General features: G+C 40.4%; 1 protein-coding gene across 2 annotated transcripts in view; it reads right to left on the reverse strand.

Moving 5' to 3' along the window:
- Window positions 1–21,658, reverse strand: part of Cct6b (chaperonin containing TCP1 subunit 6B) — a 60,512-nt gene that overhangs the window by 11,638 nt on the left and 27,216 nt on the right. For both annotated transcript variants that reach the window (XM_037200968.1, XM_028866982.1), the window contains exons 4-10: window positions 20,901–21,074; window positions 20,046–20,149; window positions 9,424–9,534; window positions 8,540–8,699; window positions 6,828–6,910; window positions 5,704–5,800; window positions 4,902–5,049 (exon numbers count right to left, since the gene is read on the reverse strand). In XM_037200968.1, the coding sequence (XP_037056863.1) occupies window positions 4,902–5,049; window positions 5,704–5,800; window positions 6,828–6,910; window positions 8,540–8,699; window positions 9,424–9,534; window positions 20,046–20,149; window positions 20,901–21,074 (877 nt within the window). The remainder of the gene's footprint in view (window positions 1–4,901; window positions 5,050–5,703; window positions 5,801–6,827; window positions 6,911–8,539; window positions 8,700–9,423; window positions 9,535–20,045; window positions 20,150–20,900; window positions 21,075–21,658) is intronic.

The raw sequence follows: 21,658 nt of genomic DNA on the forward strand, positions 1-21,658 counted from the left end.
GACAAACAAACACAGATTTCAGCAAGGGGCTAATAGAATGAGAGGTGCTTAGGGGAAGAATAAGACACACCCAAGAGCCTAGGCACGAGCTCCTCAAAAGAGTACTGCTTAAGTGTCTCAGCAGTCGTTATATACTATTTTAGTAACTCTAAAATTATAACTCTTAATGGTTACTGTAAAAACTTTTTCCTCCTTTTCCCTTATTGCATTTACTTATTTATGTGTGTGTGAGGGTGGGCGGGTGCATGCATCCCACAGTGATCACTGGAGGTGGTCAGAGGACAATATTAGGAAGTCAGTTCTCTCCTTCCACTGTGAGGATCCCAAGACTGAACTCATGTCGTCAGCCTTGGCAGCCAGTGTCTTTACCTATTGAGCAGTCTTTCCAGTCCTATCCCAATCTTTATGATAGGTAAGATAAGGGTGCCTTGGATGGGATTAAAATCTAATAAAGAAAAAAAACCATGAGCCACAAGGGTTGCACAAGGGGGTTAAGACATGTCATTTATTGTAAGTGGAGAGTCTTATGAGAGTTCTAGAAGATTGCAGGTTTACAGATGAGAATGGGAAAAGGTCACCTACATTCAGGCCTCAGGCATAGTTCATTGCTATTTAAACACTCTTATTTGAATCACCACTACATAAAAGGAAGACTGTCTCCATGTAGGTAACCTTCACAGTGCATGTTGTTAACGATGCTGGAACTCTCGACTCTCAGCTGGAGAGAAGCTTCAAGCAGAAGGGGAAAGGGGAAGGGGCTCTTTTCCCACCCCACCTCCCCATAATTTCCCCTGACTTTCATCCTGCCCCACATATGACATAAAAGTCTAAATGACACTGGCTAGGGGAACAAAGAGGACTGATGGGAAGGGAGAGGCAGGAAGGGATATGGAGGGAAGCATGTTCAATATACATTATATAGTTGTATGAAGTGTCCTTATGTAACATAGAGCCATGTACAATGAATATGCATAATAAATCTTTTAATTGAGAAAGAACTCTCCAGTGTTTGCTGGAGCTGATATAAGATGTAACAGTTCTGGACCATGGTTCCTGTATCATCATAGCAGTTCAGTAGTGACATCCACAGTGTGTCCACACTGCTATTTAACTGAAGCAATGCATAGAGCCATGCCACCTCGAATCTGCCTGATCCCATCTAATCTCAATGTGTGAATGTCACTGGTGGGAACAATGACTTACTGACAGTGTATTATGTTTTCATTATGCTTTGGAGAGTGATTATACTGTTACATACATCTAGAAACTAGTCTACATAGTTTCTACCTTTTTTTTTTTTTTTGAGCTGAGGATCGAACCCAGGGCCTTGTGCTTGCTAGGCAAGCATTCTACCACTGAACTAAATCCCCAACCCCATAGTTTCTAAAAAAAAGAAAAGGAATTAAAGTCATGCAAAATTATGTTTGTTTTTATTTAAAAACAATTTGAAAGTGTGACTTTTAGACCTTTAACCAGGGTTGAGTTAATGCGAAAATATATTAAAATGAAGGGAGGATTAGGGCAAGTAATGTGGCCAGAGATTTTGGTATGGAATTCTTGGGACCCCATGAAGTATTTGCTTTCTATATTAGAGCAGAATCTAAACTGCTGCCCAAGGAAAACATTAGGTGTCCTTTATTCTAAGCCAAGAGCTCTGTGTTAAAATGCACAACCTGGATAGGGCGAGACCTCTGCTTGTACAGTTTCAGGTAGTTGTGTTGTGGTGCTGGAGAGTGAACCCGGGCTTTGCTCCTGACAGGCACGGGCTCTACCATGCAACAGAAGATTCCAGCCCTGCTCGTATAGTGTCATAAGGCTTTGGACTTGTTGAAATTGTTAAGTTGTTTTGCTTTGTAAGTACCTATGATTATAGCAAAACAATATAAAAATCAATTATTTCTCAGCTCAACATTTTTATTACCATCTCCCTTTTCTGATTCATTTCATAAATAAGTGCTGAAGGAATTATTCATCTATAAGCTGGGTATATCCTTATGTCTCATCATGTTTTGAAAAGCTCCTTCCTAAGAAAGAATGCACTCAAAATAATATTTGTATTATTTTGTAAGAGGTATAAAGACTAAATATGCAAATAAACACATGTACCTATGTACGTCCCACCCATCTTAAGAAAGACATTACTACACCTCTGAGAGCTTCCCCAGAGCCCATTCTTCATGAAAACATAACATAAAGTTGTGGGATGCTGTTGAAGAGAAATTTATAGAATTACCTACATTAGAAAAGAACAGAGTCCTTAAACTAGCGAGCTGAGCTTCCTACTTTAGAACTAGAGAGGGGAGCAAACAGCATTCGGTGTAAGGGGGAATGGAAATAGAAGAAATCAGGGGAGAAAACTGGGAGGTAAGAAAACCGACAAACAGAGCTCACACTTGTAACCCCACACTAAGGAAACTCAGATAGGGATGTTGGTATGACTTCAAGGCCAGCCTGGGCTACACTTTGAGTTCCAGGCCAGCTTGGATTAGAGTGAACTCTTGTCTCAAAAAAAAAAAAAAAAAAAAAGGAAGGAAGGCAGGGAGAAACAAAAAGGAGGAAGAGGGAAATGCATCCTTACAGCTAGAGAAGAAGTAAGGAATGCTATAAACAACTTTATACCGATAAAGTTGACAACTTAGGTAAGGGCCAGCAGGATGACTCAGTGCATAAAAGCACCAACCATGCAAGACTGAATTTTGATCTCTAGAACCCAAGTGGAAGGAGAGAACCAACTTCTGAAAGTTGTCCTTTGACCTCTATACACACACACCAAGGCATGAGCACATCCTCACTCACACACACATACATTCACACATACACACTAATATGATTTTTATTTATCTAGGGGTATAGTTAAGTGGTAGAAAGCTTGCCTAGAATGTTCATATCTCTGATTGCATTCCTAGTACTGAAAAAAAAAAAAAAAAAAAAAAAAAAACGTTTAAGCCAGCTAACAGACTAGGTTCCGTGGGTTCTACTATTCCCTTTACAACTATTTCATCCCACCACTACAGCACAAAACAGTTACAGTCAATACACACAAGGGGGTATGACTGAGTTACAATAAAACCTATTTACTAAAAACATGAAGCAAATCATATTTCATTCACAATCAATAGTTTGGTGCTCCCAACTTAGATAAGTGGAATTTTTTTTTTTTTTTTTTTGGACTAGCACAAAACCAGACATGACACACAAGCTAACGGAATGGAACAGAGGATCCTGTACTAAACCTACACTGCTATAGCCACTGCCCCCCCCTCCCCCCCCCTCCCCCCCCCGCTCCCCAAGACAGGATTTCTCTGTGTAACAGCACTAGCTGTCCTGGAACTCTATCTGTAGCCCAACCTGGCCTCAAACTCAGGCCTGCCTCTGCCTCTGGAGTACTGGGATTAAAGGTGTGTGCTGCCATACCTGGCTGCCACCAGCTTTTTAACAAAGATGTCCAAATACATATATGGAGAAAAGACAGCTTCTTTAACAAATTATTCTGGGAAAACTAGATGTCCATATGTAGAAAAATAAAACTAGATGTTACCTCTCATCATGTACAAAGATTAATTCAAATAGACCAAAGATGTCAACATTAAGACCAGGAACTTTGAAACTACTAGGAAAAAAACACTCTTCAAGATGCAAGCATATGTCAGGCATGCTGATGCACATCTATAATGCTATAACCTCGGGAGTTAGAGGCAGGTAGAGCTCTGTGAGTTCAAGGCCAACCTGGCTATGTAGAGAAACTCTGTCTCAAAAAAACCAAATAAATAAACAAACAAACAAATAAATGGTGCAGGTAAAGGCAAACCTTTCTGAATATATTCCCCAAAGTCCAACCAAATAGCAAGAACTGACAAATGTCACTGCATGAAATTAAAAAGCTTCTGCACAGCACAGAAGATGGTAAAGAATGCTGAGAATGGGAGAAAGATTTCCTAGTTATTCCTCCGCAGGGGGAAAAATACCCAGAACATATAAGGACTCCAAACCAACAAACAATTAATCACGAAAGAGATAAATGTGCCATTTTCAAATAAGTACAAATGGCCAACAAATACATGAAAATGTTCACCATCCTTATCCATTACTGTAATGCAAATTCAAACTATACCAGCATTCTCCCTCCCCCCAGTCAGAATGGATCATCAAATGACAATAAATGCCACTGAAGTTGTGGGTGGGACGAACCCTAAACTCTGGTTATAGCCTGAGCTAGTACAGCCACCACAGAAATCAGTGTGTGGAGATTCATCGGAAAACTAAAAGACAGAACCAGCCAGCACCACCTGTCACCCAACAGTTCTCACCAAGGTTCCAGTTCTTTATGTCCTTGCCAAAGAAGGACACTTACCTGTTATGTAACTTTTGTGTTACAGCCATCCTAGAGGATGTAAAATGACAGACATCCCCTTGTACTTTTGATTTCCATTTCTTATTGACTGATTTTTGAACATTTTTCCATATGTCTATTACTCGATTTTAAAGGGACGCTTTTATTGAATTACTTCCTTTAACTCCTTTTATATACAAGCTAGTTCTAAATTATCAATAAATTTAAAATGTTAGCATCCCTTCCTAACCTTCCTTACAATTACACTATACCTGAGGTAAAGGAGTAAGTTCTGAACTATAAAAGCTCTCTCGTGGTTTGAAAAATAAATTCCTAAGTATAAAAAGTAACAGTATAGTAGTAAGTGGTTTTCATCTCTTAGAGAGGGGCTAATTAGTATTATCTTATTTTATCTTCATTCTTAACAGATATCCAAGGAAAATTAAAAAATTGTCTACAGTGAAATGAAAGGATAATCATTTGTACCTTTAAAAACTATATATACCATGACTGATTTATTACTACTTAAAAAGCATGAGGCTGATACCCACCACAAAAAGAGCTTGCTTACCATCTTCAATGGCGTTTTTGACCGCACGAAGTCCATCTCTTAAAGCATCCTTGATCTGTGTGAGAGTATGCTTGTTTGGTCCTTTGACCAACAAGGTGACAGAGAGAGGATTCACACAGTCCTCAATAAAAGTGAACTTTTCTTCACCCTAATGGAGAACAAGAGGAGATACAGCTGTAAGGCTCGGGATATAGCTGAAGGGTACAGGTGGTAGAGCACTTTGCTCAGCACACATGAGATCCTGACTTACACACCACACCACACACACACACACACACACACACACATACAGGACAAGTATAACATTTGACGCATTGTATTGCAATGGCATCATGAAATTCAAATCTATATTCTATTAGGATCCAATCTTCATGTAACTTTTTCTTGTCAAGCATAACTAAAGATGTATTTTTAAGTGGTTAAGTTACCACACCATTTGGGGAGGCTAGATTAGGAAGATGGTTCAAGACCAACTGGGGCTACATAGCAAAACTCTTAACACTTAGGTAAAAAAATTGTAAACTTTGTCCTGTCAGACCTCAAAATATGAATTAAAAGATATAAAATACCAAAAATGGTTTAGGAATCATGTTATAACTGCTATTCACAGACATACTCACTAATGAGCCAGGCAGTGGTGGTGCACACCTTTAATCCCACAGCACTTGGGAAGCAGAGGCAGAGGCAGGCAGATCTCTGAGTTCGAGGCCAGCCTGGTCTACAGAGTGAGTTCCAGGACAGCTGGACAACATAGAAAAACCCTGTCTCAAAAAATAAAAATAAAAAACAAAGAAATACTCACTAATGAATACTCAAATACAAGGCCAGCATGCCCCAAGCAATCTTCATTAAGGTCTTCAAAGGAGTTCACAGCTATTCCTCCACAAGCAAGAGCAAGCCTGGAATCACATCATGTCACCTTCACTTTGGTTATGGAAAATACAAAGGCTAATTTCTCTTTTCCTTTTTTTTTTTTCTCCTTGTATGATCTCACTTTAATCCAAGCACTAAGAAAGCAGAGGCAGGTGGCTCCCTGTGAGTTCAAGGCAAGCCTGGTCTATACCTGAGACACTGTCTCAAAAACAAACAAACAAACATATAGTTATTAACTATAGTCACAATGATGCACAACAAATCCTTAAATCTATCTTTCCTCTCTAATGAAAATTGTGTATCCTTGGACCAACATCTCCCAAACTCTTAATCTTCCCTAGCACTCCAGCCTCCTGTAACTATCATTCACTTATCTACTTCTGAAAGTTTAGTATTCTTAAATTCTACATATAAGTGAGATCATACAGTATTATAGTGTTTCTAAAATCTGTTTTGTGTGGGGGAGGGAGTGTATGTGTGCCCATGTACGTGAGGGTGCACTCACCCATGCATGGAGGGGTGGGCAGAGGTTGACGCCAGATTGTCTTTTGTCAGTCACTTCTCTGTCTTACTTTTTTGAGGCAGGGTCTCTCACTGAACATGAAGCTTGAAGTTTTAGCTGGACTTGCTGACCAGCAAGTCCCTAGAGCTGGGGGTACAGGCACCCAGTGCTGCTGCTCCTGCCTTTCATGGGTTCTGGAAACCAGAACTCAGGTTTTCAGGCTTGCTCAGCAAGCACTTCACACACTGAGCCATTTCCCTGGCCCCAAATCTTAAGGGTTTGTTGCTGTTGTTTGGTTGAGGATTTCTCTGTGTAGCCCTGGCTGTCCTGGAACTCGATCTGTAGACCAGGCTGCCTCCAACTCAGAGATTCCCCTTCCTCTACCTTCCCAGTGCTGGGATTAAAGGCGTGCACCACCACACCCAGCAACTGTTTAAAAAGAAAGAAAAAAAACTTAGAAAGCTTTGGGTTCAGTTCCCAGCACTACAAACAAAAAGGACAGCAGCACCAAGAGCAACAGAAAACACTTCGGATACATAATTTGCACTTACCTTTCGAGATTTCTTCTTTTTGCCCTGCGAAGAGCTACGATATTATGTTTTGCCAGCATTTCTAAGGAGAACGGATCAATGCCCTGTAGTCAAATTAACACAAAAGTTAAGTGGTTTTTGTTCCACACTAGCAAGTGCTCTACCACTGAACTCTACTCTTAACCTTAAAAAAAATTTAAGCCAGTATTTCTCAAGCTTTTTTTTTTTTTTCTCAGCACCATTTTACAGTCTTAAAAATCAAGAAGAACCAAGCCTGGGCATGATGGCACACACCGGTAATCCCAGCACTCAGGAAGCTAAAGAAGGAAGATCTAAAGTTCCAGGGCAGTATAGACTACAGAGCAAGTTCCTTGTCAGCCTAAGCTGTATAGTGAGTTGTATCTGTATCATATCATAGAAACAGGGGCTGGAGAGAGAGGTCAGTGGTTAAGAACACAGGCTGCTCTCTCAGAGGTCCTCAGTTCCGTTCCTAGCACCCATGTGGGATGGCTCACAACAGCCTGCAACTCCAGTTTCAGTCATACACTCCCAAGCATAACTCAAACAGGAAAACATTTTAAAGGTTTTTTTAAAATCATTAATCTTATATTTTAAGTGGGTTATTTATTCATGCATGACTTTGTAAAATCATGTGGATTTTAGTCAGTTAGAAAGCACTGGTTCATTGAGTTGAGCTCAAATGTTACTACTGGCAGCACACCCTGTGAGCTATCTTCCTTGGAGTAGTAGGGTTGTTCCATCTGTTTTTCAGGAAAAAAATCCACTGAACATCCAAATCTAGATAACCACAGTTTATCTGTTGAACCTTTTTTCAACTAAAAATGACTTTCCATGAAAAAGTAGCTAGTTTCACTCAAAATCCAATTATACATAGGCTTTCTTCAAGACAACCATCATGTTTTGCTATGAAGAAGTGCTTTATGTATATTTCATATTTTATCAAACAAAATTATAAAAAGATGAATCCTTGGAGCTGGAGAGATGGCTCAGTGGTTAAGAGCAGTAGCTGCTCTTCCAAAGGATCCAAGTTCAATTCCCAGCACCCATATGCCAGCTCACAACTGTCTGTAACTCTAGTTCCAGAGGATCTGGCACCCTCACACAGACATGCATGCGGGTAATACGTCAACACACATAAACTAAATAAATAATTTTTAAAAAGATGAATCCCTAAGGGTCAATTTTTAATAAGATCAATAGTTAGCATTTCAAGACATTCTTTTCTAAATTAAAAAACAATGTAGGTATGGTATGTCTGTGTGTGGAAATGTGCCCGCATGCAGGTGTGTGGAGTCCTGAGGGCAAGAGTTCCCTTGGAGCCGCAGGCAGGTAGCAGTGAGCCATTCGACCACGTGGGTGTGAGAGCTGAACTCAGACCCCAAAGAGCAGCACAGGCCTTTACCTGCTGAGCCACCTTTCCAGACCCACCATCCAGCCACCCAAAAATGAAGCAGCTTCTTCCCTGGTGCTGTGGTGGTGAAGAGGACAAGGGCGGGCACAGCTTGGTGCTGCTCTCCTGGTGTGCAGGAGGAGGTCAGCAGCTTTACCTTTCCTCACAAATGTCCACACAATACAAAAGGCGTTATTACTATGAAAAGTTTCCTCCCCAAACTCCCTGAAAATGTCATAAGGTCCCTTCGGGGTCAACAGCCACACTTTGAGAAATGTTGAAAAACAGTGACAGGCACTTACGCTGCAAACTTCCTTCTCACCTTTTGATTAACGACAACAAATCCTTTATTGGTCTCGGCACAGACTTTCTGTTTTAGGTCTATTATTTTCTGCACTCTATCTTCAATAAATTTTCTTTCAGCTTTTACCAATTTCTCTTTCTCTTCTACAGTCTTATAAAAGAAACCAGAACTCACTTCTCTAAAGAATTAATAAGAACACGTTAGTAAACCAGGTATGGAGGCTAAAGCAAGAGGTTCACAAGTTTGAAGTCACCCGGAGCAATGGAAGCCCCTTTCTTTTTTTAATTAATTAATTAATTAATTAATTTTTTATTTAATGTCAAATGTTGTTTATTGAAGGAGGGAAGAGGTCTTAAATACAGGCTTATAGCACAATGGGAGAACCCTGGGGAAGTCCCTTTCTTAAAAAATGGACAAATGGGAAAAGCTAGCGAGGTGGGCATAGAAGAGAAAAAGAAGTTACAAAACACCTTGAGAGGAAAGAGAGCTGGGCACGGTGGCTCATACTTGTTATCCCAATACTCAAGAGACAGGCAGGAGGAGTGTGCATGTTAGTTAGAGACCATCCTGGACTAAAGAGTGAAACTCTTGAGAGGGGGGGGGGACTGTGAAAGATGGAGTGGGGAGATGGAAAAAATAATTTTTAAATTGGGGTTGGAGAGATGGCTCAGGCTAAGGGGACCTGAGTTCAGTTCCCAGCACCCTGTCAGGTGACTCACAATTGCCTGGACCATCAGATCCAGGGGATGGATGCCCTCTTCTGGCCTCCTGGGGCACCTTTACTCACATGGATATATACACATAATTAAAAATAAAAACAAATTTACAAAAAAAAAGAGAGAAAGAAAGAAAAAGAAGTGTTAAAAGAGTTTCAAATATTAGGAAGACAAACTGACACGCACGTTTTTTCATACTCTAGTGACACATTGCAAATGAGGATAAATGCATCTTGCACTTGCTTCTTCATGCCTGGATGACGGGCACCATGGTCCAAAACCAGTCCTCGAATCAACCTAGTAAAACACATAACATTTCATGGAATACACATCCTAAAATTAGAATTTCAAAAGCTATTCAAAGCTAGGAACAGCCAGGACACACATTGTTTCCTTGTATAACTTCAAACCTAACATATAATTAGTAGAATTAGGGAAAGAATCTTTTAACAGCGTGACCATAAGTCAAAATGAAAAGACAGCCCAGAATTACTCTCTAAGTTATACAGCTCCAAACAGGAGTAGCTGATCAAATAATAAAAGGGAGGCACACAATGAATTTCTTAGGGATATTTGTTCAAAATAATTATATAGAATGACTAAAAATTGTTAACCTAAATGTCCAGCACAATAGGATATTGTTCAGCAAATAATGGCCCAGCAATTCAATGGTTGTGAAAACTATGTAGTAACATGAAAAATATTTACAGGGATAGCCAATAAGTACAGAATAACACAGTATATACTGTATGTAAAACATGATTGCAACTATTCTTTTTTTAAAAAAAATGTTGACAATTAATAGGAAATATAGCTTGGTTGGTAGACTACGTGTCTAGCATGCTTGAGAGTCTACATTCTTTGAATCCCAGAACCACAAAAATAAACATATGAGAGCTGGAGAGATGGCTTAGCAGTTGGGAACACTTGCTGCACTTCAGAGGACCTTTCGGTTTCCAGCATTCGTGTGGCCCCTTATTTTTTTTTTTTTTTACTATATATATATTTTAAGATTTATTTATTATATATACAGTGTTCTGCCTACAGGCCAGTAGAGGGCACCAGATCTCATTATAGATGGTTGTGAGCCACCATGTGGTTGCTGGGAATTGAACTCAGGACCTCTGGAAGAACAGTCAGTGCTCTTAATCTCTGAGCTATCTCTCCAGCTCCCGTGGGGCCCCTTATAGCCAAGGGATCAGATGCCCTCTTCTGGCCTCTGAGGGCACTAGGCATGCACATGATACACATACATAGCTGCAGGTAAAACACAACATACTTAAAACAAATTTAAAAAGAAAAGAAAAACCTAACTAGGTAGGTAGATAGATAGATAGATAGATAGATACATACATACATACATACATACATACATAGAGGACCCTGAGGGTATGACTAGACTTGGATGGGAGGTATTTAGACTATGGGACTCTTTTCAGTTTTCTAAATATATTTTTCTTGAGTAAATATTTTTATAACTTTATAAAAGTCACGTGGGCTGGAGAGATGGCTCAGTGGTTAAAAACACTGACTGCTCTTCCAGAGGACCTGAGTTCAATTCCCAGAACCCACGTGGTAGCTCACAACCATCTAAAATAGGACTTGGTGCCCTCTTCTGGCATACAGTTATACATGCAGAGCATTCATATATAAAATATAAATAATAAATAAAATTTTATTTTGTTTTGTTTTGTTTTTTTGTTTTGTTTTTGTTTTTGTTTTTCGAGACAGGGTTTCTCTGTGTAGCTTTGCGCCTTTCCTGGATCACGCTCTGTAGACCAGACTAGCCTCGAACTCACAAAGATCCACCTGCCTCTGCCTCCTGAGTGCTGGGATTAAAGGCGTGCGCCACCACCGCCCGGCCAATAAATAAAAATTTTAAAGTCACTTATTCACACTAAGGTGGTAGCATTTCTATGTAAGAATCTCTTTTGAAAATTTTTAAAAGAATTATTCATTGCATGTATGAGTGTGGGCATGTACTAGCCACAGCACACATGTGGAGGTCAGAGGACAACTTTGTGGAGTCAGTTCTCACCTTCCACCTTGAGGAGGCATGGTCTCTCCTGTTGCTTCTGCCACTGAACACCATACTCCTGGCTAACTAGCCTATGCATTCAGCTTTTTACATAGGTTCCGGGGATCAAACACTGGTCATCAGATGTGATGTGTACACAGCTAACACTTTACCTGCCAAGCCCTCTCCTTGGCCTGTAAGAATCTTTTTTGAGTATGTATGGTGCTAGGGATTGAACCAAGGTCTTGTACATTGCAGGCTAGTGCTCTACCATTGAGCTATACTCCCAGCCCCATAAGAATTGTTTATACCCAATATTTGCTATGTACTAAACAAATACATTTTAACCAGGCATAGTAGCACACACCTATAATCCCAGTATCTGGGAGGCATAAACAAGAAGATTGTCACAAGTTTGAAGTGAGCCTAGTCTACACAGTGAGTTCCAGGACAGCCTGAGCTACAGAGTAAAATCCTGTCGGAAGAAAGGAAGGATGGAAGGGAGGGAGGGAGGACATTTTTTAAATTTCCAACACAGATATAAAGGAGTTTTCAAATTTTTAATCTGACTAGAATGCTCTAACTCCCAAATGAAGATAAAGACTTTATTTAGGAAAAAAAAACTAAACTATACATCCAATATTTTTTACCTTTCATGCTTGTTCTCTTCTCAACCTCAGCAACTGAATTTGCTGCTTTGAGAAGATAGAAACTGCCCCATCACCACCTCACAAGTCCCCACCAATCTCCAATTCTTTAAAACAAAGAATTCTCACTCCATCCCCAAGTTCTCTTCTAGCACAGAATGCTGTCCCTATTTCACTGCTCTTGTTTACAGCTACACTCTGAACTGTTTACAGTTGCAATTCCACTTTGTATTAGTAAGGTTTCTCTGGAGAAACAGAACCAATGGGATGAATATATTATTTAAAGAATTTATGAAGTCAGCTTTTGTTGGAGCCATTCAGGTTTCCTGTGGCTTTACCCAGCAGGTCTGCATAAAAGGATGATTGGACCACAGGCCTGAGTACCAGGTGTCTGAGATGGTCTGCCCTTGGCTGTGCTGGGGGAGGAGGTCTTTTGCTCCACCCCTTGGCATTCCCTTAAGAGCCCTTTGGCAGAGATAATCTGGGCGGATGGATTAGGATCCAGGCCCTTTCAAGGCTATCCTGTATTTTCTATCTGCTTCTCTCCCCCTCTAAATTTCTATCTAATATTTCCTGCTGCTCCTGCTCAAGAGTACCCTGGAGAAAAGTTGGAGTGGCATGGCCTCCCACGAGCTTTAAAATGGGAACAACAGCAAAATCACACCTGAGAGTTGGGAACCCAGCACTTCTTGGTCCTGAAGATTGGTTGCCTTAACCAGGTGTGGTGGTGCACTCCTTTAGTCCCAGTGCTCAGGAGGCAGAGGCAGGAGGATCTCTGTGAGTTCGAGGTCAGCCTGGGCTACAGACAAGGTTCCAGGACAGCCAGGGCATTTACACAGAGAACCTTGTCTCGAAAAACAAGCAAAACAGAAGAAGAAAGAAAGAAAAAAGAAAGGAAGGAAGGAAAGAAAGAAAAAAGGAAGGAAAGAAGGAAAGAGAGAAAGAGAAAGAAAGGAAGGAAGGAAGGGAGAGAGAGAGAGAGAGAGAGAGAGAGAGAGAGAGAGAGAGAGAGAGAGAGAGAGGAAGGAAGGAAGGAAGAAAGAAAGAAAGAAAGAAAGAAAGAAAGAAAGAAAGAAAGAAAGAAAGAAAGAAAGAAAGAAAGAAAGAAAGAGGGACAAAGAGAAATACTGGGTGCCTTGGTAGTCAGAGTGGTCTCACTGAGGAGAAGGAAACAACACTGGTTACCTCAGCAGTGCCAATCTGGTACCAGCAGCTCAGAAGGGTCCTGGGAAGCCCCTGGCCCCAGTCCAGGATGAAAGCAATTTCTGATACTGGCAAGGAATCAGCAGCTACAACAACAGGGCAAACTGACTCTGGGGGAGAGGGAGGCCAAGCAAAAGGCTGGATGCCCTCCCTCTTGACACACCCTTCCATCTGCACTGCTACCAGAAGGTGCCACCCACAGTCACAGTACACATCTTCTCTCACCATTCTCTCCTTAGTGTGCCTTCAGTCTACCGTCCATCTCTGCCTCTTTACTGAATCAATATAATGATCAGTTTTCAGTTCCCAACAATATACTTCAACACCATTGACTCCGCTTTGACTCCCCACCTCCCTGATCACCCAGTCTCATCTCAGTCTCCATTGGTGGATTTTTAATCTCTTTTCAAGTTCCAAACATTGAAGTTTCCTGAGTTCAGGGTTTGGTTCTTTTTTTTTTTTTTTTTCTTTTTAACTGGCTAAGTCAATATATTAAAATAGTTGACTTAGACAGTTGCAATAGTAACTCCAGCCTCCACTCCCTGCTCAATTCTGATGGAAGTAATCACTTAACGATCTCAGAAGGACTGTGTAAGTCGCTCAGTCGCCATAGATTTTCATCTGGAAACAATCCTGTGTCTTAGCACCTGCACCACCAGGGGTTTTTCCTGTAGTGGTTACTGTTGTACTGGATGCCAACTGGTCCTTTCACTTTCAGATTCTTTTCCTTTGCACCGCTCATCAAGTCAGAAACTGCACATCATGGCTGTGGGGGGATTTGAACTTGGTGGATCGCCAACTCCAGTTGTATGGGTAGCCTTCTGGGTTTTTGTTTTTAATGTGGATGATTTTTGCCTGTATGCATGTCTTGCACCATGTACATGTAAAAGCAGCAGAGACCAGAAGAAGGTGTTTGATCTCTTAGAACTGGAGTTATCAACAGTTGTGAGCCACAAAGTGCATGCTGGGAATTGGAGCCAGGTCTCCTGTAAGAGTAGCCAGTGCTCTTAACCACTGAGCTGTCTCTACAGCCCCCTTTCTGATACCTATTTTTGTAAATCAGGCTGGCCTCAAACTCAGAGATTCACCCTCCTCTGCTTCTTAAGTGCTGGGATTAAAGGTGTGTGCCAATACCACCTGGCGGCTGCTTTCTGGTACCTTTAAAAGCTATCACTGCAGGTATCATACATCAATATTTCCCAAATATGTATTTCTCATCCTGACCTCTATTCTGAACTCATACCAGGATCTCAGCTTACGTCACCCACATATAGAATGGGTCTTCTCTCCTCAGTTAAATCTCTTATACTCTCACAGGTACATTTAGAGGTTCTAGGCCATTCTAAATCCCACCAAACTGACCATCAAAATTAACCATCACATGATTACAGTCCAAAATACCCATCATAAGTTGAAACAATCATGTCAAATGCATTTAATCCACCTAACCTTCCTACCATCATCGTTTAGCAATGCTGTATATTGCAGAGTATCGGCTGTTTAGCTTTGTGATTGCACAGTCAGCTGTGAGCTATGGCTCACCCCACTGCTCAGCATCACAAGAAAGTATCATACAATATACTGCTGGGGGAAAGTCAAAATGTAAAATTCAAAGTCCAGGTTCTCCTGAATGTGTATCACCTTCGCATGAAGAACTGTATGTCAGGACCACCTATAACTGTAAGCCTCGTTTTATGCACAATAAAAACACCAAAAAGTGAAAATGAAAGCAAATCAACATTTGACAGTATGCCTCCAGCAAACTATGAGTAGAGGAAACCTATAGAATGGACAGTAAGCAGAGGAAAATACAACAGTGCCTCCTTGTCTGAAGGAGGTTCCTTAGTTTCATCGCTGTCTCAGTGACCCACTGTCAAATCAAAGTTATGTTAACTAAGGAAATTGATGAACGTACAGAGTCATCCACAGAGCAAAAGGAAAGTGAAAAAGAAGAAACTGAGCTGAATGTGTTCGTGCCAGGTATGCTGGGAAGAGCCAGGGAAAAAAAGGTTGAACACTAGCTGTACCATTAGATATCCACTGAGAATCCTGGAAAACATCTCCAGCAAATAAGTGGGAGAGAGCTGCAATCTCAAGAGGAAGCTGAGCTGTACAAAGCCATAAACATCAAAGCAAGTTGGAATTATGAATATAAATCTTTGCAAACACCGAATGAAATAGCAGTAGTATCAAGTGGGATTTAAAAAAAAAAACAGTAACAATATCATGCTTCAGGAAGAAGTAAATGGGGATACTATCCAGAAAAGATATTAAGATATTAAGGCTAGACTCCTGTAAGTTACTATAATTACATAATTTCTACTAATCAAAAAATAGTAGAAGTGTGAAATTTGCAAATTAGTAGAGGGGGAAAATATAATGATGAAATCAATAAAATGAAAAGTCAATTAAAAGAAACAGGACAATGGGAAATAAATAGAAAGTAAAAAGATAGGAGATTTGAAATCAAATATACTCATAACAATGTTAAATGTCATAGATTAGTATTTCAATTAAAATATAGATTATCTGATTAATAATTTCTATTTGTCCCAATATGTCACTTACAAAAAAAAACCAATCTTCTAAAATATAAGGACAAGAAGATTGAAAGTAAAACAAAGAAAATATGACAGACATATACTAATTAAAAGAAAGCTGTGGGAACTGGAGAGATGGTTCAGTGGTTAAGAGCATGCGCCGCTCTTGCAGAGGACCATGGTTCAGTTCCTAGCACCCATGCAGTGGATAATGACAACCTGTTAACTCCAGTTCCAGAAGATCTGACAGCCTCTTCTGACCTCAATAGGCCCCAGCTGTGCACATGCTGCACATACATGCATACAGATAAAACACTCACAAAATATAATTTTTTAAAGATCTTAAATGAAAACATATTCACAGTTAAGCAGTGGCGGCGCATGCCTTTAACACCAGCACTTGATAGGCAGAGACAGGTGGATCTCTGAGTTCAAGGTCAGCCTGGTCTACAGAGTTCCAGGATAGGGCTATACAGAGAAACCCTGTCTTGAGCCTCCCACCCCCCAAAAAAAAACCTTAAAAGAGAAAGCTGGTAGTATAGCAACTGTATCAATGTGGGATAAATTCTACTTTTAAGACATTTTTAAGCAGATCTGGTGGTGCAGTTCTGTAATCCCAAATACCTGAGAGGCTGAGATGGGGCATCAGAAATCAAGACCTACTTTGGCTACAGAGTGATTCAAGGCCAGCTCTCATAAGTTAGTAAGACCCTATCTCATAATAAAAAAGTAAGAGAAAAGGGACAGAGTTATAACTCAGTAGTAGAGCATACGCCCAGCATGTGAAAGACCCCAGTTCAATCCTCAATACTGGAATAAAAAGGTATTATTAGAGAAAAGATGGCCACTTTATATCAGTACAAAAAGTTCATTGTGTGAGGAACAAATGCTATGGTAAAAGCTGGTCACACCTAAAGCTGGCCATAGTAACATAAACCTGAATTCTCAGTAAGTAGGAGGCTCAGGCAGGAGGATCCTAAGTTAAAAGCTGGTCCAGGGTACTCAGCAAGACCTTGTCAAAGAGCAGAAACAACAACAAAATTCTGTATGCACCTAATAAGACAGTTTTGTTTTTTGTTTGTTTTTCTTTGCTGAGGATAGAACTCAGGGCATTGAAGATATCAGTCAAGGGCTCTATGCTCAGATATATCTCCAGGCCAAGATAGTCTCAAAATATATAAAATAGCTAGGCATGGTGGCATAAGTCATTAATCCTAGCATTCATGAAGCAGGTAGAACTCTGTGAGTTCAAGGCCAGCCTGATCTACATAGTGAGTTCCAGGTCAGTCAAGGGTACATAGGGAGACCTTGTTTTAAAACAAACATATATATGTGTTATGTGTGTGTGTGTGTGTCTTTGTTTAATATACGTTTAACATATATTAAAGCTGTCAAAACTAAAAGAGAATATAAACAAATCTATGATGATATTACTATAATATTCAAAGATATCAACATGTCCAGTAATTGACAAAATAAGCAGTCAGAATATCAATAAGGATACCAAGGTCTGAACAACAGCATTAACAAAATTGATCCCTTGATAGAAAACTGTACCTCACAACTACAGCGTACCTTCTGTCAAGTACATAAAACACTAAAAATAAGTTCTCACTGGGTGGTGGTGGCGCACACCTTTAATCCCAGCACTCAGGAGGCAGAGCCAGGCAGATCTCTGTGAGTTCGAGGCCAGCCTGGTCTACAAAGCAAGTTCCAGAACAGCCAGAACTGTTACACATAAAAACCCTGTCTCGAAAAACAAACAAACAAACAAACAAATCTCTTAAGTCAAGCATGGTAGCTCATCTGTAATCCTAGGACTCATGAGGCAAGAGGATTACTGCGAGCTCAATGCCAGCCTGGGCAGTAAGTATAAAACCCTGCCTGCTGCCCACCCCCCCCAAAAAAAAACCATAAAATAAACTAATTAATTGACTCTATACTTAAGCCTTAAAGCAAATCTCAACCAATTTCAAAGTAGTGAAATCTTATAGAATGCCCCCTACCATTATATAATTAAACTAGAGTCAATAACTAAATTCTTATATATATTTTGAAATTAAGACACATGTTGAAAGTAGAAATTGGAAAATATTTTAAATGGATTATGTTTTCCAGCAAGCTTCAGTCAGTCTGTCTGCCAGTGGGACCAACTCCACAGCCACAGGAAAGCATGCCAAAAACCCTCATTTTTAAGCCAACTTCTCCTGACAACAAATAACTTCTGCAGACAGACAAAGAGAGATGCAGAGGGAAAAAACAAGGAGACTGGACGAGGCTCTAAAGCAGAGTTCTCAACCTGGGGGTTACGACCCCTTTGGGAGTCACATAGCAGATATCCTGCATACCAGATATTTACGCTACAATTCAAAACAGTAGCAAAATTATAGTATGAAGCGGTAATGAAAATAGTTTCATGGTGGGTGTCACCACCACATGAGGAGCTAGCTGTATGAAAGGGCTGCAACAGCAGGAAGGTTGAGAAAGGCAGGAAATGGTCTGAAACCAGGTAGGAAACAGAAGAAGGCAGTGTTCCAAAGGCTGGCTGCGCTGCTGGGCGTGGCTCATGCCTTTAATCCCAGAACTCGGAAAGCTGAGGCAGGAGAACCAGCCTGAGCGAAAGACTTTGCCTCCAAGAGAGGTTCACGGCAAAGCCACTTTCTACTACACCTGTACTTTTAACACTACTCTTGCCCTTAAAACAGTCTTGTTATCCCAAACCACTCTTCAGTAAAATCTTTGGAAGGCAAAGAAGAAAGAAAATATTTTAAACATAATACAAATTACAAATGCTTGTAATTTCAGCACTCAGGAGGCCCAGACAAAGGGATCAAAAGCTCCAGGGTAGCGAGCGATGCAGTAAGAGCCAGTCCCAAAGGCAAAAACACATGAATAAAATGGAAGTTAAGGGGTGTAATTAAGTAATACTTGGAGGAAAACTGAAAAGCCTCAAATACTGTTTCACAAAAGCAGAGAGCTAAAAATGAATGACCTGAGTGCTATTTTAAAAAGACAAAAGAAGCAAAAAGCTCCCCACTCCCATAATCCAAAAATCAAAAAATTAAAAGGCCTTATGAAACAAAACAAAAACAAACCATCAGACAAAAGCCTGGGCAAATTAGAGGGAAGGTGGGAAGAGAGAATAGGAGTGGGGTAAATCCTTCAAACAGGATCTTTATGACCATTTTGTCCCAAAATTTGAAGATTCAAAAGAGATGGACAAATTCCTAGAAATACTCATGATTCAAAAAGAATGTAGAAAACCTAACTGATCCTAAGAAAATGATGTAAGTTGCATATGGAATATGTAGATAGTGTTTGCATCCCAATCAAAATTAAATTCACTGGAAAAACATTAAAACTGAAATATTAATTAAATATATATTAATGAGCTGTATTATTTTAGAGGTATATTAGTTAATATTGATAATATTTATATTATATCTATTTCTAGATAAAGTATTTGAAAGTGAAATATTATTTCAAGATTTGCATCTAAATAATCTTGGTTAGTCCTAGCACTTGGGAGGCACGAGAATCTCAAGTCCAAGTCTCGGCTACACAGTGAGGCCTCATCTCAAATGTGAGAAAAAAACACCTGTGAGGAGGAAGATAAAGAGGAGGAAGGGGAAGACGGAGAAGGGAAAAGTATATAGTTGAAATTAGATTGAAAACTGATAAAGATAAAAGTCAGAGGTGCAGGAGAGATCTCTATACTTGGGGTTGAATATCTAAAGAACTAAATCCGCAGTCATCATGGCCTCTCTTAGCTCTCACCTCATCCCTCACTGCTGCTTCCTCTCACCAGTGCTGCGGGCTCACTGGAGCACTCCAAGCCCATTTCTACTTCTGGAAACTTCCAGTGATTATTTTCTCTGCTTAGCGTGCTCTTTTTTGACATGGCTAGCTCCCCTGTTTCGTTAGAGGCCTCTTGGCTTTGTAGTTCAGTTTCTTATCAGAACGCTTTTCTCTGAATGCTATGAAATCACACATGACTGCGCTTCACCCTCCAGTTCGACTGGCAATGTAACCTTCCTGAGGAGTGTGTGTTCGGCTCACTCCTCACTGCGGCATCTGAAAGTGACAGGCTCACTGTAGCTAACTCATATGTGAAATGAATACATTGGTGTTAAGTAAAACCAATAAAATCAATGAAAGAGCACTTGAAGGAAGCCAAATATTTCAGAACTGTGTGTTCCCCAAGTGTGGCTGATGAGATGGCTCAGCAGGTAAGAAACCTGACAACCTGAGTTTGGGCCCTGGAATTCACAAAGTGATGAGGGAGACCTTCAAATTACCATTTAACCTCCACAAACGACACACATACTGTGACACACACACACACACACACACACACACACACACACACAGGGGTGGGTATTGTAAATTTTTGTGATTTACTGTGTATCTGTTTCCGACTTGTGCCTCATCTCCACGATTTCCACCATGAAGAGATCAATAGGAAGACCTGGTCTTCTAACAGCCAGGACAGAATCCACCACAGCCTGAAAGAGAAGCATGGGGGTGGGGGAAGGGCATATTACCCGGACTGAAAGAAACTCCTGGTCCAAGTGACCTACCACCAGACTAACCAGGGAAAGGGCTTCAGGCTTCAAAGCCAAAGGCATGGCCACCATGTGCCACACTTGGCACATTTGTGTTCTTAAGGCAGATTAATAGCAGAGCGTTCTGTTTCACAGGGCAGTGCCTCGTGAATTTGGTTATTGCGAATTTCTCATTCCTGATTTTGAGAAACAGCAAAGCTGAGGAACAGCAATATAATCACATGATAAGCACCAGATACAAAGTCTTCCAGAACGGCCCAGGCAGTTTTGTCTTTACATTGCATATAGTTTACCTTTAGCAGTCAATCAAATAAACATGAGACTCTTATATATCAGCTCAGTCTTGCCACATTAAAGCGACAACCCTAACTACAAGGCAACTGCCAAAACAGCCTGCTCATGTGTCACCTGATGTACTCAAGTATGGACCTTTAGGTTTAGCTGAATATACTGTCCAAGAGCTTCCACAAGAGATAAGTCACAGGAAGTCAAGCCTCTCCCAACTTTTAAGTCATGTAAGCAGTAATGAGACACCTTAGGAAAATCAGTGTTGTGATCAATTGAATTTTAAACGCTTGCCTTCTTTTATATTTCTGAAAAGTCATGTGCAATATTTGGTTGTCTTATAGAAAAGCAGAAGACTATCACCACATGTCTGGCTATCCTTGCTAGACAACAGTGGATCATATACCTCTGTTAACACGTCAGCCAGTTCCGCATGAACTTTTGTTCGCAGGGATGTTCTAGCCACATCTAAGAGGATTTCTCTTTTCATCTCCTTTTCTACTTTAATTTCATCCAAAACTTCAAGTGCTTTCGTCTTTGCAGCATCAAATCCTTCAGCTATGATTCTAGGGTGCAGGCCCTGGTGTAACAACATAAATACACAAATTACACAGCAACCATGCAAAGTAAAAGGCAGCTACGCTCTCTTTAATAAGTATGTGACCCACAGTGATGGCACTAATGTAAGTATGTATCATTCATAAATTATTTCTCAGGCTTCATATCTGAAACAATATTTTAAAATGTATATGAGTGTTTTGTCTGTGTGTATGTACATGCTTGTATATGCACCATGGGCATGCTGGTACCCACAGAGGTCCGAAGAAGAAGTTGGGCCCCCAGAAACTAGAGTCACAGATGGTTTTGAGTTATCATGAGGGTGCTGAGAACCAAACCCAGGTCCTCTGCTAGAGCAACAAGTGCTCTTAGCCACTGGGTCATCACTCCAGCCCCTAAAACAATCTTAAAACTACAGAACACAAAAGAAAGAACACAAAAGAAAGAAAAAAAAGAAAAAAAAAACTACAGAACAGTTGCCAGAAAAAAAAAATTAATTAATTCACTCATTTGGAGTTAGGGTCTTGATGCATGCATAGTTCTGTCTGGCTTCAAATTCACGATCTTCCTGACTCAGCTTCCCTGGTGCTGAGATGAAAGGTGTGT

Source organism: Peromyscus leucopus, chromosome 8b (assembly GCF_004664715.2).
Source record: "Peromyscus leucopus breed LL Stock chromosome 8b, UCI_PerLeu_2.1, whole genome shotgun sequence".
NCBI classification, from domain to species: Eukaryota; Metazoa; Chordata; class Mammalia; order Rodentia; family Cricetidae; genus Peromyscus; species Peromyscus leucopus.